General features: G+C 42.4%; 1 protein-coding gene across 1 annotated transcript in view; it reads left to right on the top strand.

Moving 5' to 3' along the window:
- Positions 1-22,506, top strand: part of ADCYAP1R1 (adenylate cyclase activating polypeptide 1 (pituitary) receptor type I) — a 103,310-nt gene that overhangs the window by 59,856 nt on the left and 20,948 nt on the right. Inside the window, exons 4-12 of the mRNA XM_010135809.1 lie at positions 4,993-5,028; positions 5,559-5,600; positions 7,324-7,427; positions 7,981-8,078; positions 8,538-8,670; positions 10,376-10,529; positions 13,847-13,907; positions 18,126-18,195; positions 18,632-18,723. Coding sequence (XP_010134111.1) covers positions 4,993-5,028; positions 5,559-5,600; positions 7,324-7,427; positions 7,981-8,078; positions 8,538-8,670; positions 10,376-10,529; positions 13,847-13,907; positions 18,126-18,195; positions 18,632-18,723 — 790 coding nt within the window. The remainder of the gene's footprint in view (positions 1-4,992; positions 5,029-5,558; positions 5,601-7,323; positions 7,428-7,980; positions 8,079-8,537; positions 8,671-10,375; positions 10,530-13,846; positions 13,908-18,125; positions 18,196-18,631; positions 18,724-22,506) is intronic.

Below are 22,506 nucleotides of genomic sequence, written 5' to 3' on the forward strand. Positions count from 1 at the left end.
AAGATTGGAGGGAGCACTTAGCGTAGGAAAAGGTGGGGGAACCTCTGAGGCCACGTGGTGTAACCTTGTCTGGCCTCCACTTTCTGCAGATCATGTTAATAAGATTGTAAAGACCTAGAAGCTGATTCTGCATCACTTTCCTCCCCCCCCAAAAAGAGCTGTAATGAAGGAACGGGATGGTTGGATAGTGTGTGCGGGGGATCGTGTGTGCCCAGGGACAGGACTGGGCAGAGGGCGTGAGAAGCAGCGGGTGGAGTGTGCAAGTGGTATCGGTGTGAGGAGCTCAGAAAGCCCCAGAAAAGCTGCTGAGCAGGCTGCTGTTCCCAACCGCGGCTTCGGCAGCCGGGTGAACAGATTGCTGGTGGATCAGAGCAGCATGCAGCAACAGGGACGGGAGCGAGAAGGCACAGCGTGGAGGATGCTGTGGAGCTGGGTGTGAGAGCTCCCTGATTTATCTCATATTTAGAAATGAAATCTTGAGCTTCTAATCAGTGCTGTGTAAACCAGGAAAAAATTGAATTCCCGCCTAATCAGCTGGTTACCCACATCGCTGGACAGCATGGTAACAAGTGACTGTAGGAAATCGTTCCCATAACCCCTCTCTGCCCCAGTCTCTGCTCTTTCTGAAGAGACAGAAATAACAGGCAGTAAAAACGGTGCGAGCTTTGCACATCATCCTCAGTGCTGTCAAAGTACAACCTTGTGGAGAGTTACCTATGTGGACCGCTCCTCCAAACCTGTAATACTAATAATACTCCTCCAATAATACTAATGAGGACAACAGGAATAAAGGAACCGCGTGATCAGGCCATTTCAAGGCAGAACCGTTTTGGAAGCCTTGCGTTCCACCCCACCCTCCGCCACTAATAAGGGACAAACGCTGGAACAAAAGGGTTAAATGTGAGTTGTGCTCAGATAAACAAACCTGTGGACGATAAAGCAGTTGCCATGCCAGCTGACACAGAGCAGCCAGCACAGATTTGGCAGGCAGGAGGGATCTAAAAAGCTGCGCCCGAGCTCGGAGGCTCATCACACAGTGGCTGTCTCCTGGCTTTAGCTTTGCTGGTCCCACTCGCTTTAAATCAGAAGCAACAATTGTTTGCATCCCATTTCTCATCAGCTGGAGGGTAGTGAGGAGGTAATTATGTTTTCTGGGACTCAGCAAGTGAAAACCAAAGAAGAAAGTCTGATAACTGGGCAAGAGAAGGGCATGAGAGATCTGGGTTGTTGCCACTAACTCTATGGGAAGCCGTTGGCAAGTCTTTTGACTCCCCTCCTCTGCCCTTCACCTCTTCGTGTAAAAAATAGAAACAAATAGTATTTTCGGTGTTTGATTTCTCTGTTTGGTCTTTGGAACTGAAAATTCAGCGTTCTGATGGATCTTCTTTAGGTAGAACTGCAAATAACATCTAATTAATGATGCCAGTGAAAGCATTAATGGAAGATTTGCCTTATTTCTCAAGGAGTGACACGTCTTCAGGCAGGTCAGGTAGTGAAGAACCCTGTCTGTCAATATACTGGGTGAAACATTCCTTGTCAAGGATGGCGTTACCTTCCTCAGGAGTGTATTGACTAATGTGAGCAATTACTGGTTTAGTAACTGGTGTTTAATAGCTGCTGAATCTGCATCTTTCCATAGTTGGGGCTGTGCTGTTGTTTAACTACGTGTGAGGAAACAAGTGTCACTTCATGCAAGTTATGAATGGAATACTTGAATTAGACCCCTGTAAAATGGGTTTCCAGTCAAAATGAAGATGAAAATAATATTTCATTTATTCTTCATTCCTGGGAGAGTAATGTATTTCATCTAACCATCTCGATGGGCTTTCTCTGCTTTGTCAGTGAAGTCTAACGCACCAGTTTCTCGTTGATTACGTCCTAAAAGGAAGGCAATGAGAGGACTCGTGAGATCCCATGCAGTGAAGTGCCCTTCAATCCTGCCCATTACAGCAGTGACACCAAGAGAAGATCTGCTGAGTCTCTCTAGAGCCAGAAACACACCCAGATGAAAGAAGAAATCCCACAGAAATACCGTTTCAGGGTTAAAGTCTGAAAAGTGAGAAGGATTGCCTTACGTCTGGTCTTCCTACCACCCCAGCTCAAATGCCAGTTCAGGCCTTGTCCCTATTTGTGTAGACATATTAAATGTTAAGCACAGAATTAATCCGAATGAACTCCATCGCTGTTTCATACATGAGTAAACTCCGGCGTTAGCGCAGTTATCTACCATGTGAACATCCATATTCCGGTGCAAGATGCATGAACAGATGGTGTCAAAGAGACGGGCAGCAGCAGCACGCAGAATTCAAGGCCAGATGGTGGCTGTGTGTTCCCTTATTGTGTGCTTATATATATATCTATATATAATTTATCTATATATGCACACACACACAAACAGAATTTGTATGTGTGTTACCTCGACACTCATTAGACAAACTTTGACTTTAGTTGTAATTCAGGGCGTGACGCCCGGTGTAATTCTAATTGACTTTCCAGTAGCTTAGCTAATTAGTGAAAATTAGGTTGATGGATCAAGCCTAAAAGCCTAAAAGGTTGTGCTGGAACTTTCTTCAGTACATTAGCAAGGACTCAGATGTAGAAAACTATATTAATAAAAGGCAAGTTTGCTTCTACAGCAATCGGAAAATTAGCATTGTTGAAAATGTGGATCCGTTCATAATGGCCAAACAGTTAAAATTCAATAATAATTTGGGTGTATAAAAATATTGATATAAAAAGCCTCTTCATTTTACAAACCTACATTAATACAATGTTTTAACTCTTGCTATTGATGCCATGAAATTAAAAATGGACTAAAACATAATACTTGAACATCAGTGTGCCCAACTACCACCCATATTTAGAGTGAAGTAATGGTAATTTTAATTTCTTCCCATGTAGATTGTAGGAATAAAATAGCTAAATTTAAAACATTTAAATTTAATAAAAGATGTTTTTCTGATTAACCATCGTAACATGCCAGGATGCTGGGAACATCAGGCTTCAATCCACTTAATATTGACCTGGTCTTTCTCCAACAAGAGTTCTGAAAAGTTTGTAACGTCACATTTCAGGATTCAAGCCTCACTGATAAACTGAAACCCAACTTTTTATGAGTCAAAGAGTTTTTTGCAATTTTTCTTGCGGCTTCTTCTTGCCCTGCTTCTGTGGGTCTTTGTGAGATACAGGCTATTGAGTGAGATGCCCTCATGTAAGGTACCAGTTCCATTATGGGCTACTGGTTTGAGTGACTGGTTTGAGTGGCAGCAGGCTACGAAAGACACTATGAAAGACAGTGATAAAGGAACAGTGGTTTGCCCTTTGATCCTCTAATTGCCTAAGAGAACCGTGGATAAAATTTCCCGTAGGTTGTCCAAAAGTCAATATTCAGATTTAAGCAACACAGGTATCTGTACCTGAACTCCATCACTGGGGTTTAATAAACCTGGGGTTTGATGTACTCCAGAGGGAAATAGCTCTCTCCAAAACGCTCTGCAGAGGCAGCCCTGTTATTCTGCAGAGAACCTGGAGTGCAGCCATAGCGCTTCTGCAGCATCTGGTACTTTCGTCTGATGCAGCAGGTTGAACGATCTTTGCTGGAAAATGTTTTCGCAGAGCACTGATGACTTCTCACTGGAATCAGCAGAGTTACTCAATAATTATCTGAGAATTCTCACATGCGAAATCTTGAAAGCAGCTGGGGTTGGGTAGAGAAGCCGGGAGACCAGGGCTGTTCTCATCATAGCTTTCAGGATTCACCCTCCAAAGTAACTGGTGGGTTGAATGTGTGGGTTCCGTGTTGAATATATCCATTCGATGACACAGAACAGCCTACTGGATGCCTCAGCTTAGTTTTCCAGACTCCCACCATCATCTTCACATTAGATGCTCTGCTTTCTGTTTTAGGAGATAAAAAAGCACATCTGATTTATTTTAGAGGAGAGAGAGATAAATCAATGAATTTAAAATCATTGCATGAAAAGGAATTTGAAAAAATATGAAACCTAAAATACATTTTACTCTGTGCTAAAAAGACTCTCCCTTCACTATTTTGTTTCCTTAGATGCTCTCTTTCTCCTTTCCAATAGGATCGGAATCAATCTGTGCTTGGGTTCTACTTTTAATAAAAACCCTCTCATCGAAACTGGCGAATGGCTTTTCCAAACCCTCGTGAAGATTTGACCATATGTTCAGGGTTAAAGAAGAACAACCTGAAGCCCTGTGGTTACTCCAGGGGATGCAGAGCTCAGCTAATCTGAACATTTAACCTGCCGTAGCCATCAATGGCACCTTGGAAACATTTGTTGACTGCTCTGTGTCCACGGCAGAGCTCTCTGAGCTTTGTCAGGCTCCGCTGTGCCTGTGCACGATGCAGCAGCACCGCTCGGTGGCTTAAGGCAGCTCCTGTTTATGCATCCCCCAACACCCAGCTTGAGCCAAAATCCACTGCGGATTTGGGAAAGTCTGACTTGAGAGCAATTCGGGTGAAGCATTTAGTAGGGCGAGCGGGAGGTGGGTTTGAGATAATCCCAACTTTTTATTTTGGAAGAAAAAAAAAAGGAAGGAAAAGGAAAAATTTTAAAGCCAACCCAGACTTTTAGGATTTCCCAGTCACACTTGTGGTTTCAGTATGCAAATCAGCATGGATTTTGGTAGTATATTTTGGAAATGTGTGGGTCAGTCTTATTTCAGAACCTTCCCTTCCCCTCAAACAAAAACCAAACCAAACCAAAACAAAAACCCTCTCTCATGTCTTTTTCATACCCTTCCTGGAGTTTGATGAAACTCCATGATAAATGGAGGATGAGCAATACAATGGAACTGACCATCTTCTGAGACCCACTTTTGAGCCACAAATACAGTACTGATCTTGAAAAAAGGATTAAAACAACATTTCCTTGCAGCTCTGATCTGGGCACCACGGCAGTCACTCTTATGGGAAGCAAGCTGCGATCCAGATCCAACTAATTATTTTTATTCTTCTAATTTCAGGTTGGGAAGTCGATAATTTGGGGCAAACCCATGCAGGTAAGAACCGGTTGTGCTGCATACTGTACTGCTCAGCCGGTACTGGTTGTACCTCCTGTGTGCCTCTGTCCTCAAAAACGGCGTGTGGAGCACGTGGTAAAATATTGGATTATCAAGAAGCTGTTTGTCTGTCAACCGTTATGGTAATGATACACGTAGTTCATTGTGATGCTCTGATAGTGAGTTTAAAGATCTGATAAGTTTCTAGAAAAGGGTGTGATCTAACCTTGAATGCAATTTTCTAAAGACATAGTATGTGACTTTCATAGTTTTATAGCAAAACTGGTCCTGGTTTGATTGCATGTTTTTAACAATTTTTTTTATTTTGTTGGTTCAGCTTTGATTTAAACTCACAAGTAAAACTGTGTTTACTTCCTGAAAAGACAGAATCAAGTACTTACTGCCTTCGGGCCTGATTCAAATAAATGAAAATCAATGGGATTGTAGTCACTGATTCCTGCGGAGACAAGTTTGGGTCCTAATAGAAGACAAAATCAAAACAATTTCACACTAAATTTCCACTTTTATAGGTGACTATGACCTGCTGGAAAGCACAGCCCAGTCTCCCCTAGGTAAGAAGCAGAACCGTGAAATGTTTCTCTTTTTATTTTTGCTCTGCTAAAAAGGCAGCTCCAAGCGTTTTCTCCTTCCATTTAGGCATTATTTTCTAATCAGTTTTAATTGTGGTGACACATTTTTTGGTGCATTACTTTTAGCAGCATTATGAAAATTTATTCCTCTATTATTGGGCTTCGCAATCTTGTGAGTACGTTGTTATAAATTGTATCTACCTGCTTAACAATAATTACTAAATGGTGTTAAGGAAAGTCAACACCATGATTCAGAGGTTATTTTCCACTGAAAACTAGGGATGAATGCGCAAGCGTCATTTACCAAAATTTGCCAAGTAATGAAATGTTCTTAAACGACCGCTGTGATTAAGTAGATATATTCTGCTGCATGGATGGCAAACACATTCTTTAAAAATAAGGTCACTGCCAGTGTTTTGAGCTACTTGACTAAACTGCTCCACGAGTGCGAAGCAGCACAACCTTAATAAAACAAAAACAACTTGGAAATTTCCATCGATTTTGATCAAGGAATAGCTAAAACTCCCCAAACTGTAATAGTTTGATAAACAGAAACTGCTCTATTGTGCAGCTAGCAGCCCAGCTCTTATTTTTCAACCAGGTCACTGAGCCCTGGCAAGAATAGTGGTGCTTAAAAAGAGCACCTCGGGGGCCGTCCCACCTCAGGCGGCCTCCGTGACAAAGGGAGTTTGTCAAGAGTTTCTTTCCTCTTCCACCCCCAGCTCTCACTTCCCAACACAGCTGTAAGCCCCTGTCAGAGAAAGCTGTTGAGGAGCCAGTCCTTACAGGAGACTAGCCAAACAACTGGGTAAAAAAGGGAGAAAACGAGAACGAGCTTTTCTCTGAGCCAGGTTTTGAGCCTCTTTGCAAGCACTTGCTTTAGTGTGGGGTTAAAACAGGGACTGGAACAAATAGGCAGAGGAATGTGAGAAGCTGTGAAACGAGTTTGAAATTGTCAGTTGAAGCCACACTGGGCATCTGGAGACATAAATGAACAAACTGCTATGAAGACAGAGACGGAAAAGAGAGTCAGTCTCCCTCTATCTTCCCTTTGTTTCCCTTCAGACCCTTTTGACAAAGTCGCTCGCAGGTGGGAGCCCAGGCTCGACGATGACTGTGGGACACACGTTATCTGCCCACAGCACAATCCAGCTGCCTCACTACAGACATCTAATGGCTGGTTTAGATATCCTGCCTTATCCTGACTGGCTTCAAGCTGCTGCTCCAAAACACGGCGTTAGCATTTTGTAGTCCTGCCAGTCCCATGCATGTTCCTCAGATACAGATAAAAAGCACAAAGTGCCTATATTTAAGCACTGGACTTACCCTTTAGCCATCTGAAGTGCATCAGAACTGTGTTCCCTAGATGCCTCTCAGAGTAAATGCAGCGAAAGGGACATTTAGCTGACCCCTGTCTTAAGTACCCACCTGAGAATGAGATCTTTGGTGGCCTGGAGGCACTGATTCTGCTGGTTAAATCTTTTTTGTGCTCTGGTGACCAGCTGTAGTAGTACACATCCATAGGTGCCTCTTGTAGAACTGGGTCCTTAAAGATGTCATTTAACTTTTGAGATGCCGTTTAAGTCTTCTACGGACAACCAGATAAACCCTGGTGGGGTTTTCTTTGGTCATGTATCAAGGGGAGGGAGGGCATGTCCTGGGGTTTGCTTCAACAGTGTCACATTCCCAACTGTGCTTGGCATAGGGGACATCAGCAGAAATTGCACTGAAGATGGCTGGTCTGAACCTTTTCCTCATTATTATGATGCCTGCGGCTTTGATGAAAATGAAACAGAGTCCGATAACCAGGTAGGAATTAATCTTGTAATTAAAAACAAATGAGGCAGGGGAGAGGCAGGCTGCTTTTTGTCCAGCCTCTGGTCATGTTCTGATTTGATGATGATTAGAATGAAACAGTCACATATATTTATGAGCATAAAATGTGAGAAGCAAGATTTAAATCCTTCCCAGCCCTGTACTGATTATTTCAAGACTGTGAGTGTTTACTGTTGATACAGCCTGTAGCTACCACTAGAATCATGGCTTAGCCCCCAGTTCTTCCCCTGCTCACTAAAGATTCCCTTAGCCAACCACTTTTTTTCTATAGATACATGTGCAGTAGTCAAAGAAATACAGAGAGCCCTTGCTAGCTCACTGAGAAATCAGCTTCATGGTGTGCAGACCCACAGACATGCCAGACAGAGCAAAGCTCTAATACACAGAGAGGTCTCAGGGGAACCAAGAGCAGGAAACAACCTGCTCAAGAAACAAATCCTGCCTGTGGTTCCCCCGGCACGTTGACAGGGTGAAGAAGATGTGACCATAGGTCAACCACTTAACCGTGTGTTGTTTGCCTCCTAAGGATTACTACTACCTGTCTGTGAAGGCTCTGTACACGGTGGGATACAGCACTTCTCTTGTTTCCCTCACCACCGCCATGGTTATCCTGTGTCGTTTCAGGTGAGTCAGGACATGGGCAGTGAGCTGTTCAGTCACTGGAGGAAAGAAACTGGAGCTCATCTGCCCCAAACAATGTTTAAGCCTCTGTCTCACTAGATAGGGAATAAGAGGGAGACAACCCTTCAGAGAGGTGTTCCCCCAGCTTGGACGCGCTCCAGTAGTCACATTTCGGTAGAATGTAAACACAACTGTAGAAGCTGTGGGTCTATTCTATGCAAGTGCAGAAGCTGCATTGGACTGGGTCTGTTTTATGCTACTCTGCATGTTTTTGCAGGAAAAGGTCCCAGTCCTCGTCTTGGTCGGGTTTAGGGTTGGTATGATCCACACTCCTGATTTTCAGGTGGTTGCTGTTCTTAGCACCATGGTGCTCTGACCTAGTGTGTCATTTCCATGAAAGAAAAGTATTTTCTTTCTATTTTCACCCTCATCTTTCCCTCTCCCTTGCTCTTTTCTCTGTAGGAAGCTTCACTGCACTCGAAATTTCATCCATATGAACCTCTTTGTTTCATTCATCCTACGTGCAATATCCGTGTTCATTAAAGACGGGGTTCTCTACGCTGAACAGGATGGCAACCACTGCTTTATATCAACGGTAAGTACCAGCAGAGCCAAAGCCTTGTCCTTGGGTTTTATCGCATGAGGTCACAGAGGATGGCGAGGCAGGCAGCCGCCTCGGGAGTATCATTGGCTGTTCGGAGAGGCGGTAACTGGTGGTAAGCTTCTCTCCCAATTCACAGCAAAACTGTGGGTGTTGCTGTCTCACGATGTCATCAGTGTCCAGCAGTCTGTGCTTCAGAACAAACCCACAGCCTTTTGTTTCTGACGTTACTCAGGTTGTTTCTCCCTTTCATGGATCTGCATAGTGATAGGTGGGGTGAGAGCAGACACCAACCATTTCCTTCATCCCGAGCCTGTTTGTTCCGGATGTCAGGCGGTCATGTGTAATCAGGGTGACCACTCAGACACAGAAACACCCCTGACCGTCACGCGCTCAGGGAATCATTAGTATTAGCCACGCGTCTGGGTCTGAAGGGTGTGATTTCATGGAAAGCAGTTGCTTTCACAGATGCGTTTAGCTATACATTACATGTAAATCCCTATTCCTCTCACGTTTAAGACTAGTTATTTGATTTGATAAATCAGCTCGCTGCGTGTAATTATGATGGAATTACAGCGAGTTCCAAACTGAGATCTCCATTATCCATCCAGTTATGAGCTAAATTCCCTCTGAGTCACTTCCACAAGGGAAGTGCAGCTGCGGAGTTTCTCAGTCAGCCTTTTCTTTGTCACTGAAACTAGTTTTTGCTCTTAATTCTTCTCCATGATTAAGCTGAGGCCCCATTAAATCTGTAGTTTGTTCATACTGCTCTTCTAATGGTGGCATCTGCCTCTTTGATTCAAAAGATGTGAAGGATAACACACATTACCATCATCCATCTAATGAGCAGCTCTTCAGCCAGCATAAACTGGTAGAGCTTCCATGAAGAAATTCAAGTTCTGAGGGTTTAAACATGTTAGCTGTTGACTTGTCCCAGAGGATCGAGTGCAGTAGGGAACCACTCATAACTGTCAGCCTCCCAGTGCCCCAGAGAGAAACTTCCAGTTTAGCCACGGATTCCACCCTGATGGGATGAAAAGTCCTGCTCTGGAAGGACTAATGATGTCTCTCTGGGATACGACACTGCAAAGACAAGTGTGTACTGCTCTTGTCGGCCGCTTTTCCCCTGGTACCTGAATGAGAGCTTCTATCGTGTTTTACAGTCAATCGCTCTGCTTTCTTTACACTTACTCGCATTTTCCGCCCCTGAGTGACAACACCGGGAAATGGCAAGGAAGTCCAATTCTCAGCCGCACGCAGGAGGGTGCATCCTTCCTGATTCCACTCTCGGGGCTTTCTGCAATCATCCTGCCATTTCACATCCTTCCTTGGGTTTCTCAGCACACCACTGGATCCTTTTCTTCTCTGCACTTAATCCTTGGAAGGGGGTTTAAGCCTAGCAATTAGCCTGCATTGATGATGTGAACTCCCACTAACGCAAGATGTTCTCAAGCTGTCCGCAGACGCTCGTCAGCTGCCTCCCACTGGTAAAATTGGCTACCTGCCCTTTCGAGCTTTGCTCTCTGAGTGGCACCTCACATTCTTTTCATGCTTTTAAAACCTTACTATTAAAAGCGCCTGATACTAGTCCCAGCTGTGCTCCTTTCCACCAAGAGATTTGGAGAGGCTGAAAAAATTTTCTCTATCCATTAGGCAGAAACAACACAGAAATAACTTTATTTTTCTTGATTCTGTGCAGGTGGAATGCAAAGCAGTGATGGTGTTTTTTCACTACTGTGTCATGTCCAACTACTTCTGGCTTTTCATTGAGGGATTGTACCTTTTCACGTTATTGGTAGAAACCTTTTTCCCAGAGAGAAGATATTTCTACTGGTACACTATTATTGGCTGGGGTATGTGACATTTCTTGTCTAAAACCTGTCTCAGTGTGCAAGATGACTCCATGAACCATCCAATATTTCCACATACATTTTCAAAGTTCAGTTTTAGTCTTTGCTTACAAGTTCCACCACAGACAGAACCCTGTTGTGCTTTTTTGTCTGAATGGAGTTGAACTGAACTGTGGAGAACATGGCATCTCCTGCAGAGTTAGTCCACAGCTGATTGCCTTCTGCAAGATGTGGTCTTAATGACACGTTCTTCAGCCCGATCACATCTGCAGTGCTGAGTCTAGTCTGTTGTCTAAGACTTCATTTGTGCCTTTCTTCCAGCTAATAGCTAAATTGAGGACATATCCAAAGGGTGCTCACGTATGCTCATCACACCCGGGTGAGAAATGGAAACTTGCAGTGGGAAGGAACAAGATTTCTTTCAGAAAGGCCAGTTGTACCATGATAACCAGTGTAATTATTTTTCATCCTGGCCTCCTGGAGATAAATTGATTCCATCAACATGTTAAATCAAACAGCTCTTTGCTGACAGTTTTTTTGCAGAAGCCAGATGATGAATGCAGAAGAATATATTAATTTTAAATGTACCCTAAGAAGGCAAAGCTCAATTTTTATACTTAAACTATCATACTTCTGAAATAATCTGGAAAATACACTGTATATTTATGTGTAACTTCTACATACAAATCATGTGCCTTAAACTATTCTCCTTTGGAAAAAAACATCCTCAAGTGACCTGAACCTTCAAGTAATCCACAGCTGGTTGTTTTTTCCCCTCCTGAGGCAGCTGTAGATAAACAAAATTCTCATCTCCTGGCAAAGACTCCCTGCAGTAGGAGCAAAGGTACAGAGAAGAAAGAAGAGAACAATTGATCAGAAATAAAGGCTATTGGGAAAGGCTGTTGGAAAAGGATGTTCAAAGTCCCCTTTGAACTATCCACAATGTATAATGACATTATAGCTGAGAGAAAAAAACTGTGTTCAAAGAAACCTAGAGGATTCTATGCATGAAAGTGTGACAATTTTAAAAGAAAACAATGTGTATGTCTTTGCAATCTGAGCAGAAATCTGAGGTTGAGTTCCTTTAATTAATTTTGCACAAATTTCATACCTGTCAGTTCATCTGAATGTGAGAATATTGCAACACAGCTTATTAACTGAATATTTTTTAAAAAAAAAATCAGTCTCTGTGATAAAAGAACTACCCAGGCGGACTGATTCTGTAACACAACCTTAGAATATCCGGTCTCGAGTCGAATACCATAAATAAGAATGTAACTTATTATTGTCCATAACATCCATTAATAACACTAAGAAAATCTGCAAATGTGGAGGGTTTGGTTTGGTTTTGGTTTGTTTTTTAAATGCAGTATTTTATCAGCTCCTGCATATTTCAAATTGAATAATAGTTCCCCAGACCTGGTAGGAGCAACTGGCTCCTTGCAAAGCCAGAAGCACTTGCAGCTTGATGCAACAGGCAGAAGCAGCCCCTCAGCTCAGAGCTGATGAGGGGGGGTTGCACTGAAGGAGCAATAAGCCAGAGCTCAGCATTTTGCAGCATCTGGGGGTTTATCTGTTCCTTAAAATACGCTGAGCACATCAGTGTCCTCCTTTGAGTAATAATTACATATTGCTATGTCGATCCAGATGGTTTTTGCCTCTTAAATATGCAACATGCTGGGAAGTTCTGCAGCTAGACTCCTGTCTTCCTGAGGTCTCTCCCAATGCCTCCTCCGGGGCGGCGACACGGGCAGCAAGAATATCTCTCTTCTCAGCCTTTGAGGCTTGTCTGTTTTCTAATGTTACTCAGAAGCTGAAAAGAAGGTGACAAAGACATTTATATCTTTTGATATAAAAAAAATAATGTGACTATTTGCATATTGATGCAGTAGATGGTTCAAAACTCCACGCTGAGTTCTAAAATGTGCTTTTTGAAATGTGTTTTATGACACATAACACACACGACACGTAATTCTGCCTTCCTTGCAACACTCTTCATGCTATCACAATTTATACAGCACAAGTCAGTGCAAACTGGAGGGCACAAGACCGTGTTTGGTATTTAAAGATTCTTTTTATTATTATGCATCTGTTAAGTGCTCAAGGATCTCAATGTTTTCCAGACATTTTCATGTGAGAAAAGCAGACTTCAGTTCAAATGAAATATGCATGATTTCTTCTCCCCAAAGCCTGTCATTTGATTTCTTTTTACCATTTCCCTTTCAAATATTCCTGTGTGTGCTTTTTTAAAGGAGGAGGGCTTCATCAGTCAACTAGGTCTAACAGGGGTATTTTTATTTCTGATAGCGGGAATAAGAGATTTGACAGAGGCACAATTAAGTGGATTCAGCTGAACGACTAATGTGACATCAACACAGCCTTGCAAAATGTGTCAAACATAATTGTTCCTGTCAACGTACGACAGTCTCGTTGGCTGCTGCAAACTGGGGTTACCAAGGTCCTTGTTTTGTTTGCTTTTTAGCACTTCACCTTTCCAGGGGTGCCTGAACAGATGTAGGCAGTCTCCTAGTCAAAGATTTTATTTGCCATAAAATGTAGATCCAACTTACCCAGAGTTGTCTCACAAGACTGAATTCTTTTACAAAAATATTTCCACTGAAAAAACATACTTTTAGTGTTTTTCAGAAAGGAAAATAAATGCAGTGGATTCTTACTGCTTTGATTTAATTTGTATTACACACACATTTTCTAAAAAGTACAGAAGTGTCTGAAATAAATACAAAATTCTTTCTCCTGATATTCTCTTTAGGGAGAAAAAAACCCCAAAGAAATATTCCCGTGAGTAAAGAAAAACTATCCTCCACTGATTTGTTTTGGTTGAATAGATAAAGCAAAATCAGTTATTTGCACAACAGGGAAAATATAATATATGCAATTCTCTTACAACAAAACTACAGAAGAATACAGAGAGTACAACAATGCCATTACAGCTCAACATCTGCCGGTCTTCAATTATTGCATAATTACAGTAGCTGTAGACACGGGAGCTCGCGTCACTGCTTTTGTTTTGTACAGACTGTTTTACTGTTCGTGCAACAAGATGCGGTACAATGACTTTGAGGAATAATGACCTGAAATATCATCATTCTTCCCTTTTTGCTTCTGCAACCCCCTCACGACTAACCCATCCTCTGACTGAGATGTTTCCAGGGCTCTGAATTGTTGTAATGAATCACGTTATTTCATGCCCAAGTGCTATTAGGAAACGAACCCTCAGTGGAGAGGTTGCAAAGAGTGCTCATTGCTGAGTCCTGAACGTGTCCGGACTGCTGCTGATATCACCGTCTCCTCTTCTGCAGGTACTCCAACAATCTGTGTCACGGTCTGGGCAGTGCTGAGACTTCACTTCGATGATACTGGGTAGGTATCGCCGCGTGGGAAATCATTTCACGGGCATTCAGCATGATAGCAAGGATGAAACAGAAATAGAGAGATCAAAGGACATGACTGGTTTCTCCTGTCAGTTCTGACACTGATTTGTGAATGCGAGTAGTTTAGGTCCAGTGTTCAACCCAGAGTGCTTTCCTGTTCAGCTACATCAACAGCTGTAGCTCAGTGTTTATGTTCCTGTTGCGCTGGTGAATTCAGAACGAAGACGTGGGCACGTAAAGAAGGTGTAAACACACACCTGACCCTGTGACTCTCTCTTCCCTGCACAGTTAAACTAGTGGAGTCCAGGATATGATTTATCTCTTCTTAAAGGAGCTGCCAGGTGAATCACATGTGTGATTGTCTTCTCTCCGACTGATTATGAAGGCGATGAGCTCAGCTGCGGAAACTGTTGCAGATACCTCTGATGTGATGAGTGAAATCTGCACAAGGCGTTGCTGAGCTTTGGTTCACAAAAGCAATTAGGAGTTTAACTTTCTCTTGGACGACATGAGTAGGGGTGAGACAGAAATTCACGTCCTGTCGCCTCTGTGGGGGAAAAAAAAAGAAAAGGAAATGGAATAATATCAGAAATAGTTCCAGAGAGTACATTCCACTCCAGTGGTCTCTTTTGGAAGGGGAAAATCCTGCAAATATCCTGTATCCTTTTCTAAAGGACCAGAAGGAAATTCTGCTTCCAGAGACGGTCCTTTACATCTTGGTAGTCAACAGATTGACAGGTGTGATAGAGCAGCAGACAGAGCTGCTAGGAATGGACATGTATGTACACCTCAGAAATACAAACTTCGTGATGTTTTTTCATGACAGCTGTGTTTGGAATTGGTGGAATGTCAGGAAAAATTCTGTGAATGACGGAGACTGAATAACACTGGGAAAACCTAGCAGCAGTTCTTTCAATACACCGATCGGAGTGTCATCGCATACCCACAGCCCATTGCTGAGAGACTTGGGCTTAGGTTCTAATATTGCCTTACACTAGAAATTCCTGGATCTAAAATTTGCACAAGACTCACTGTTGGGTCAGGTTTTCTTCGTCCTTGTTCTTTCGTGCTCTGTTCGGAAAGCGCATAAAGCCCTTCCTCCACTGGGGATGCCAGTGCTTTGACCCAATGTTCTATTTTGACATTAAGACAAATTAAATCATTTATTTCCATGCAAAACAAGCCAGAACCCCCTGTTGTGTCATTATTATGATTACAACACTGGTCTTAAATGCATTAATTTCTCTTAGGAGTCTAAACAGTCCTTACATTTTGCGGGCATGTCTTGCAGGAGGAAAAACAAGGGAAAAAAACCACACACACACCCCCCCCCTCAACCATTGCCTTTCTTCTAGTTGGAGAAGCTTTTTAGCATTCACCGCATTCAGGCAGATTCTAGCTGAGTGCCTCAGTGGTTGCTTTGTTAAAATCGGCAAGCATTGTTCTGGGGATGGGAGAGAAGCCACCACACACACACACCCCCCCTCAACCATTGCCTTTCTTCTAGTTGGAGAAGCTTTTTAGCATGCACTGCATTCAGGCAGATTCTAGCTGAGTGCCTCAGTGGTTGCTTTGTTAAAATCGGCAAGCATTGTTCTGGGGATGGGAGAGAAGCCAACGCGGGCCTGAAAACATTGCAGAAGTTACTAAATCAGGAACCACAGTGGCAAAGGCATGCTCTGGAGTACAGACTCGGAGTCTGCCTCTGCTCCCGCTTGCTCCTTGCAAACCTGACAGAGCTCCCCTGACTTCAGCTCCTGATTCACATCACTGTAAGTGGCGGGTTTGGTGGAGATCAATGTAGCTGTCTGTGCATCCAGAGCTGTGCTACTGGGTTAGATGGAGTTATGCCAGATGTACACCAGAGGTGTAATAGAGATCAGACTCTGGCCTTTTCAAATGGAAATCACACCCCTCCCCGAGCTCGGTGGCTCCCTTCCCTTCATCCATTCTGAAAAAGGATCCTGTGTGCCTGCCCTCCACTGCAGCAATGCATCTGAAAGAAAGGAAAGAGCCTGTTGACGTAGTACAGCTCGTTGGCTGATACTACCTACTGTCCTGTTGTGCATTACTTCTTTTTTTTTCCTTCCAATCATGTTCATCTGAGGAAAAGATGGCATTTCTACCACCACATCCATCCTATAGATGTCACAGGCACCTGATGAAAAAAGTCTTTGAAAAAATCTTTGTATGAGCTTGATGGCATCTACAAGGTAGACATTGGCAGTGGAGCTCGTAGAAGGAGAGGAATCGGTCTAAGAAGAATAGGCATTTGTAGGGGATGATGTATCGTCCCAAAGTACACATTCAAAATACATCAGTGCAGAAAAAAATCCCCAACCACCTGCAAGTATCTAATTGACCCACCCAGAGCCCGGGACACTTAGCTGGGCTGCAGCTGTCTCCAGTACAGATGAGTGGAACTCCTTTCCCCGCATTTCTACAGAGACAAATTGCTGTACATCATTGCCTGATTGTACAGCCAGATTTACATCACAGTTTGCTCAGATCCTTCCACTGTGGGTCAACTCACTATAGACTTTCCGGGTAGATTTAACAAGCATCTTGGAGAGGTTGAGCTCTATCAGTAGTAGCTAATTTTCAGAAGAGGGTGCCTGATTTCTGAAAGCACACCAAGAATTACGAAGATCATCGGTGAATTTAGGTGCTTTTGTTTTGTGGCATACAATGGTTGATAACTGCAAGGAGCCTGATGTCCGGATTGCGGGTGAGGAGAAGTTCCCTCTGGACATTTGTCCCCTTTCAACTATTTCAAGTTGGGCACCCAGGGTGAGGTACCTCAGAAATGTTACTATGCACTTGAAAATCTCAGCCATCGGAGTCCCGTAGATTTTAGGGGATTTTAAGTTTCTAGGCTTTGTAGAGAGATGCAAAGCCACGTAGTCCTGTGCACAATTGACATCCCATCTCTAAATCTCCCCTCTTCTCTCCCACACACATCCTTATTGTGGGTTTTATGGGATCCATTAAATAATGAACATACAAGTTCGACCAACATTTCTAAACCAAATGTCTCCTACCTGCTTGGGATTTCTCTCTCATACCCTTTGATGATGGAGTTTTAGCTCTGCCTCCCACACTTACGCGTGTATCTAGTTTTGCTTAAAGCAAAGATTTTCGCTTTCCCCCCAGATGCTACCAGCCTACCAGTTAAACGACACAGAAGTGGCATTAAGCTCTCATAAGATCCGGAGTGTTTTATTTCTGTATGCTCATTCAAATTGTTTCTTGGCATCTGACAAATGCACCATGACAACCGCTGCTGGGACTTTGGGCTGTTGTCCCAGTGGGAGGGAAACCCTCCTTCCCAGAAATGCAGGTACAAAGTAGACATTCTTCTGCAATTTTATGTTTTCCAGAGGGAAGAAAGTGGTGACAAATAAAAGATATTTTTTGACTGACAATCAAATTCTTAATGACTTAAAATAGTGTAGCGGAGGTGGTGTGCCGGGAGAAATAACATCTTTTTTCATTATTATTATGTTTTTCCAGTTTTAGAAATATGTATATATAAATGCCATTTTATTCACAATGACTCACTCTCAACAGCTTAAAAAAGGAGGTGACCCCAACTGTTGTCCAGTACTCGAACCTTCTTAGATGAGTCCTTGCTCCTTGGTAGGATATGCAACCCAATGACTGGAAAATCATTCCTCTGTGTGAATGCAACCAGTCTCCAGTACATTGTTGTGAACTAGAAATGCGGAAGAATCCTCATGCCATGGTCAGGAACCGATATTCATGCCTATTTACCCCAGAAAAGTAACTGAGACATCAAACTTTGGGAAGACCACCTCTTACCCTCTGAGGTACCCGTGTCTTCTCATTCTCTTCTAGCGAGCTGTTAGTTTACAGGGACAATGTTCCTGTTGTCCTGTCTGCAGACACAGAAACACACACAAAGGCACTTTTGAAAAATGGCTAAACTGTTTAGTAAGAGGCGACATTGAAACCACCACAAAAGTACTTACATCAGTTCCAGGTAGGTCGGGTGAAGGATGTAAAAGAAAGCTACAACAGGGACAGACTAAAGAAACAGTACATTTGAACCCTAATAAAATAATGAAGGGCAAGACAATCTCCCACTCTCTGCTCCCTTAAAAACTGGTGTAAGTTTATTAACTTCTCTGTGATAACTTGCTTTTCCTCCTCTTTCCCCACCCCGTTCTTTCTTTAACTACTGCAGCTGCTGGGACATGAATGACAACACTGCCTTGTGGTGGGTCATCAAAGGTCCTGTGGTTGGATCAATCATGGTAAGTAGCACTTGGAGGAGGTCTTTCCTCCCCACTTCTGAGGGCAAATTACCGGTGCAAATTGTTTCAAACGGCTTTACAAACGATGCTGCATCATCTGTGCCGTGACCGGGCAGCTTGTCTCAAGGTCCCCCGCTTGCCATCCACGATGCTAATTACTTCTGTTGTTATAAAGGAGGTTTAGTACGAGTTAAACCATGGTGCACCACCTGCAAGCAAAGACGATGTGGGCAAGGAGTTACTCAGTTGCTTAAACCCAGATACCAAATACCATAAGCAAGACCCCAGAGCATACGGAGCTTTTGCTATAAAGCTTCTAGACTGAAGTTTGGAGAAGAATAAGCCAATGGAGCCAGCAAGTCACTAGGAATGTCTCGTTCTCATACTTGAAGAAAGGTGTCCTTACAAGCATTTCCTCTCTCTCTTTTTCCCCTAGATAAACTTTGTGCTTTTTATTGGCATAATTGTGATACTTGTGCAGAAACTCCAATCACCTGATATCGGGGGCAATGAATCCAGCATTTACTTGTAAGTACAAACAAAGCAGTAATTAGTTTAGACTTCTAACATACACATAGGAAAAAGGACAAAGTCAAAAAGCACCTCAGATGAAGTAATTTGATTTTCAAAAAGAATCGCAGGATCTATTGAATTTATTTGGTTCATTTTGACATTGTTTTAGTCCAAAAGTGAATTTAATGCCAGCTTTCACCTTTCTTTAAAAGGCCCAGGGGGAAAAAAATGAACAAAAAGGGGTAAATACAAGATTTAAAACTCCCACAAAACATCTTTATGGGTCAGTTATCTGGAAATTAACACACCGACCAAGCATAAATATTGTTATTTGATTTGTGGGACAGTCTGCTGTGTTTCATACATTCCAGGGACATTGTCCAAAGTTCTTTAACAGTAAGGAGATCTGGTGGAGAGATGTCATTAACTTCAGACCGAATTCCAACACAGGAAGATCTCCTAAAGCTGTTTATGTTCATGTTTCTGGTAACCTTGAGTGAATTCAATTTAAGCCAAACAATTCCCCTACACAGCCAGATCTGCTTAAAAATGCACAACAAATCCTAAAATTTTCCTTTAGGAATTTTAAAACTTTGTCTGTGATTTACATTTTTTTTTTTTAAGCTGACATCCTTTTTGTTAGTTTCGACCTCGTTGGGAGACAAAGATTGGCCACTGGAGATGGTCGTCATTCCCCTTTTGAGTGCACGCAGTCATTCTCCATATAAAAATTACAGAATCATTTTGAATGACTGGGATATGTGGCAGCACATTTGGTGTTTTCTTGGTTTTTCAGCCTAATGACCGCACAGGTCGGTTGCTCCGCAATTCTTTTTTGTGAGCCCTAGTGATTTCTAGTACTCATGAACGTAGCCAAAAGTATTTGATTTACCGCCGGATTCCTGATGAAAAAAGGCAAGTCATGCAAATCTTAAATAAAAATAAAGGATGTCAAGGTAAAGTAGTTATTTTATATTATTTTTAAAAAATTATCCCGTGATCAGTTTCAGCCTAGGTAACCACACTCCTAGAGTAATGATGCCATCCTTCTAAATGGGCATTTTCAGGGAAAAATACATCATTCAGCTGCCTCTTTTTCTTCCCTTCTTTCCTATTGTCTTGTTTACACTAAATGATAAGACGCTGTGCATCACTTTTTCATCTCTGTAGTCAGACATGCACTTACTGAAAATACAGCCCTTGGAGCTCGCTTTAAACCGTGTTTCTGCGGACAAAAACGAGGCTTTAAATTCATTCTGCAGGTGGATGTATCTCAGAATTAAAACTCAGGAGAAAGTGTAGCGAATAGTTTAACTGTACTCGTGGTGTGTCTGGGGCTTGCATGAAGATTTCCCACGTATGTGCTGCTGGGAAGTCGTCCACTGGATCTGAGGTTGTAATTAGCACTCAGGATGTGCAGAGCCAGTTCTGATTACGACCTGCTAAGTGCATGTTTGGTGTCTGCTGCACATCTCTCACATATGAAGCAAAGCATGCCATAGACTCCGGTGATTTAACTAAACTATGAAACATCCTTGTCATTTTTGATCAATATGGTGACTGGGTTTTACTGATATTTTTCCTATGTGTATAGTTAGCCACCAAAACCAAGAGAAAAACATCATTATTTTCTGTTTCATTCGCTTCCATTATTCTTCATATTTTTTTGCAACTTTATAAATGGGTGTGTAAATCGATCTTGCATTTATGTATGTGTTATGAAGTGGAGTGTTGTTTATCCAAACAGATTTGACAACAGGAAAGACACACAGAAATGATAAAAAGAAATGAAATTAGTAAGTCTATGCAGATATACACCAGACATCTCAATATTTGTGCACACACATCCTGTAAAAAGAGAGCTGATGTAACGAAGGAAGAAAATAGACCATGGTGTGGTTATGTCACCATATTGAAATCTCTGGCATTTAGACTGCCGTCCATATTAAGCGTTTTCCATGTCCCGTTTTGCTCTTTCAAATATCAAACATCATCCCATTGGACCAAATTCACCCTCCAGATCTTTAATCCACCACGTAGTAAAGTATTCTGCCTCTAGCACGAGGCAGATCAGTTGAGGGTGAGGAAGGATGTTCAGCCTGTTTCCGAAGGTAGTATCACATGGTACCTGCATCAGGGGTGGACGTTTATTCTAGCGTCAGTCTTCCACCTTTCAGAATAACCTGTTAGCCGGGATTGCGATCACCAAAAAGGACAATAAAAGGCCCCACAAACCCACGGTTATTTCCTTTGTGTAGGATTTATTTTCTTTTTATATGTATGGTATATACTTGGGTTCAAGCCCTTTTAATTATTATTTTTGTAAGGAAAATCTACCACCAGTTCTAAATTATAGATACTATAGTCAAGGTACTGCAAATCACCTAAGACTGTATTTGACTTTAAAAGCCTTGGGGATGTGCTTAAATTCCAAGATTAATGATCTGTTGTGCATTCGTTATAAAAAATTCCCACCTTGAATTAGCTGCAAGCCATGACAGGAACACAACCGAAGACTGCACTAATGCTTAAGAAATAGAGTTTAGCCCCTGGAGAATGTAAGACTTGCTTTAAAACAAATCAGACAATAATTTGTATCATTTGCAGCACAATAATGACTGCTTGACTCCCATGAAAATCAGACTTTCTCTCTGAATAACCTGATGGTCGTTACATGCCATAACCTTTGCCTACAGGCTGATAAAAGCTGGAAGCATGGAGCTAATTCCTAATAACACTGTGCAGCAGTCAAATGCTTTAGTGATTAGAAACGTCCGTTTTTTCAGCTTCTATGGTCACTCATTCATTACCAGTCTCATGCCTAACCGAGCTTTCTTCACCCGTTTTGTGCCCCCTCCAAGCTGCCTGCACGCTGCTGATCCCATTTCCGACTGAACAGCTCAAAATGTGCCGGATTCCGAGGGAACATGAACTCCATCTTTCTTTGGTGTTTTAGATAGAAACCCCTCCCTGTGGCTGAAATGGTTGGGGGCTGAATTCATCAAAAATATCTAAACAGCTGAGGTAGGAATTAAAAAGTAGATAGAAGCTGCAGTTTTTAATGTTCATTTAAATTCTATGACTTCTGGGTTTTTTTTCTGAGAGCTTTAAGCAGCTTTCATGTTTCCTCTCAATAGTCATAATCACTATTTACGTTTTAGTGTCAGGATTGAACTTCAAAGACATAAAAAAGACCTAACTTTGTTTCTTGAACCAGTCTCAGTTGCAGTTCATCTTGTGTCAGTCCTGAATAATTCCACCAAATTAAGCATCAACCAAAACAAGACCTGTAACGCGAATGCAATAGATTTTTATCTGAGTGAGAGGTTCTGAGATCCTCTGGTGCTGGGGCAGCAGAAAGTGATAGCAGTTGTTTTCCTAGTGTAATTAAGACAAGTATCTGCATAGTTCAGACAGGTTTCTTACCTCACCCAGTGAATGGATTGCACAACAAGTGTAATTTGCCATGGTCATGGACGTGACTTAATCCTATAGTACAAATTACGGCGTCTTCTATTGGTACCTGTATATTCCACTCAGTTGGGTTTTACTGAACGTGCTTCCAAACAGAAAGCACTGCCTGATTTTTAGCAATCTCCAGCTGCAGAGTCTGTAAATGTTTGGAGTACGTAGTAGATTATTTAGGGACACCGTTACACCCGATGCTGAAAGCCAAGTAGCACCAGGTTGAAAGTCATGGATCCAACGTGCACTCAAGTTCTGGGGACTGGAAATCGATCTTCACAGCCCTGCTATGGCTGCATCAGCACAGAGAGTGTCACGTTAGGCCCGTGTTAT

The sequence above is a fragment of the Buceros rhinoceros genome, unplaced genomic scaffold (genome assembly GCF_000710305.1).
Source record: "Buceros rhinoceros silvestris isolate BGI_N320 unplaced genomic scaffold, ASM71030v1 scaffold605, whole genome shotgun sequence".
NCBI lineage: Eukaryota > Metazoa > Chordata > Aves > Bucerotiformes > Bucerotidae > Buceros > Buceros rhinoceros.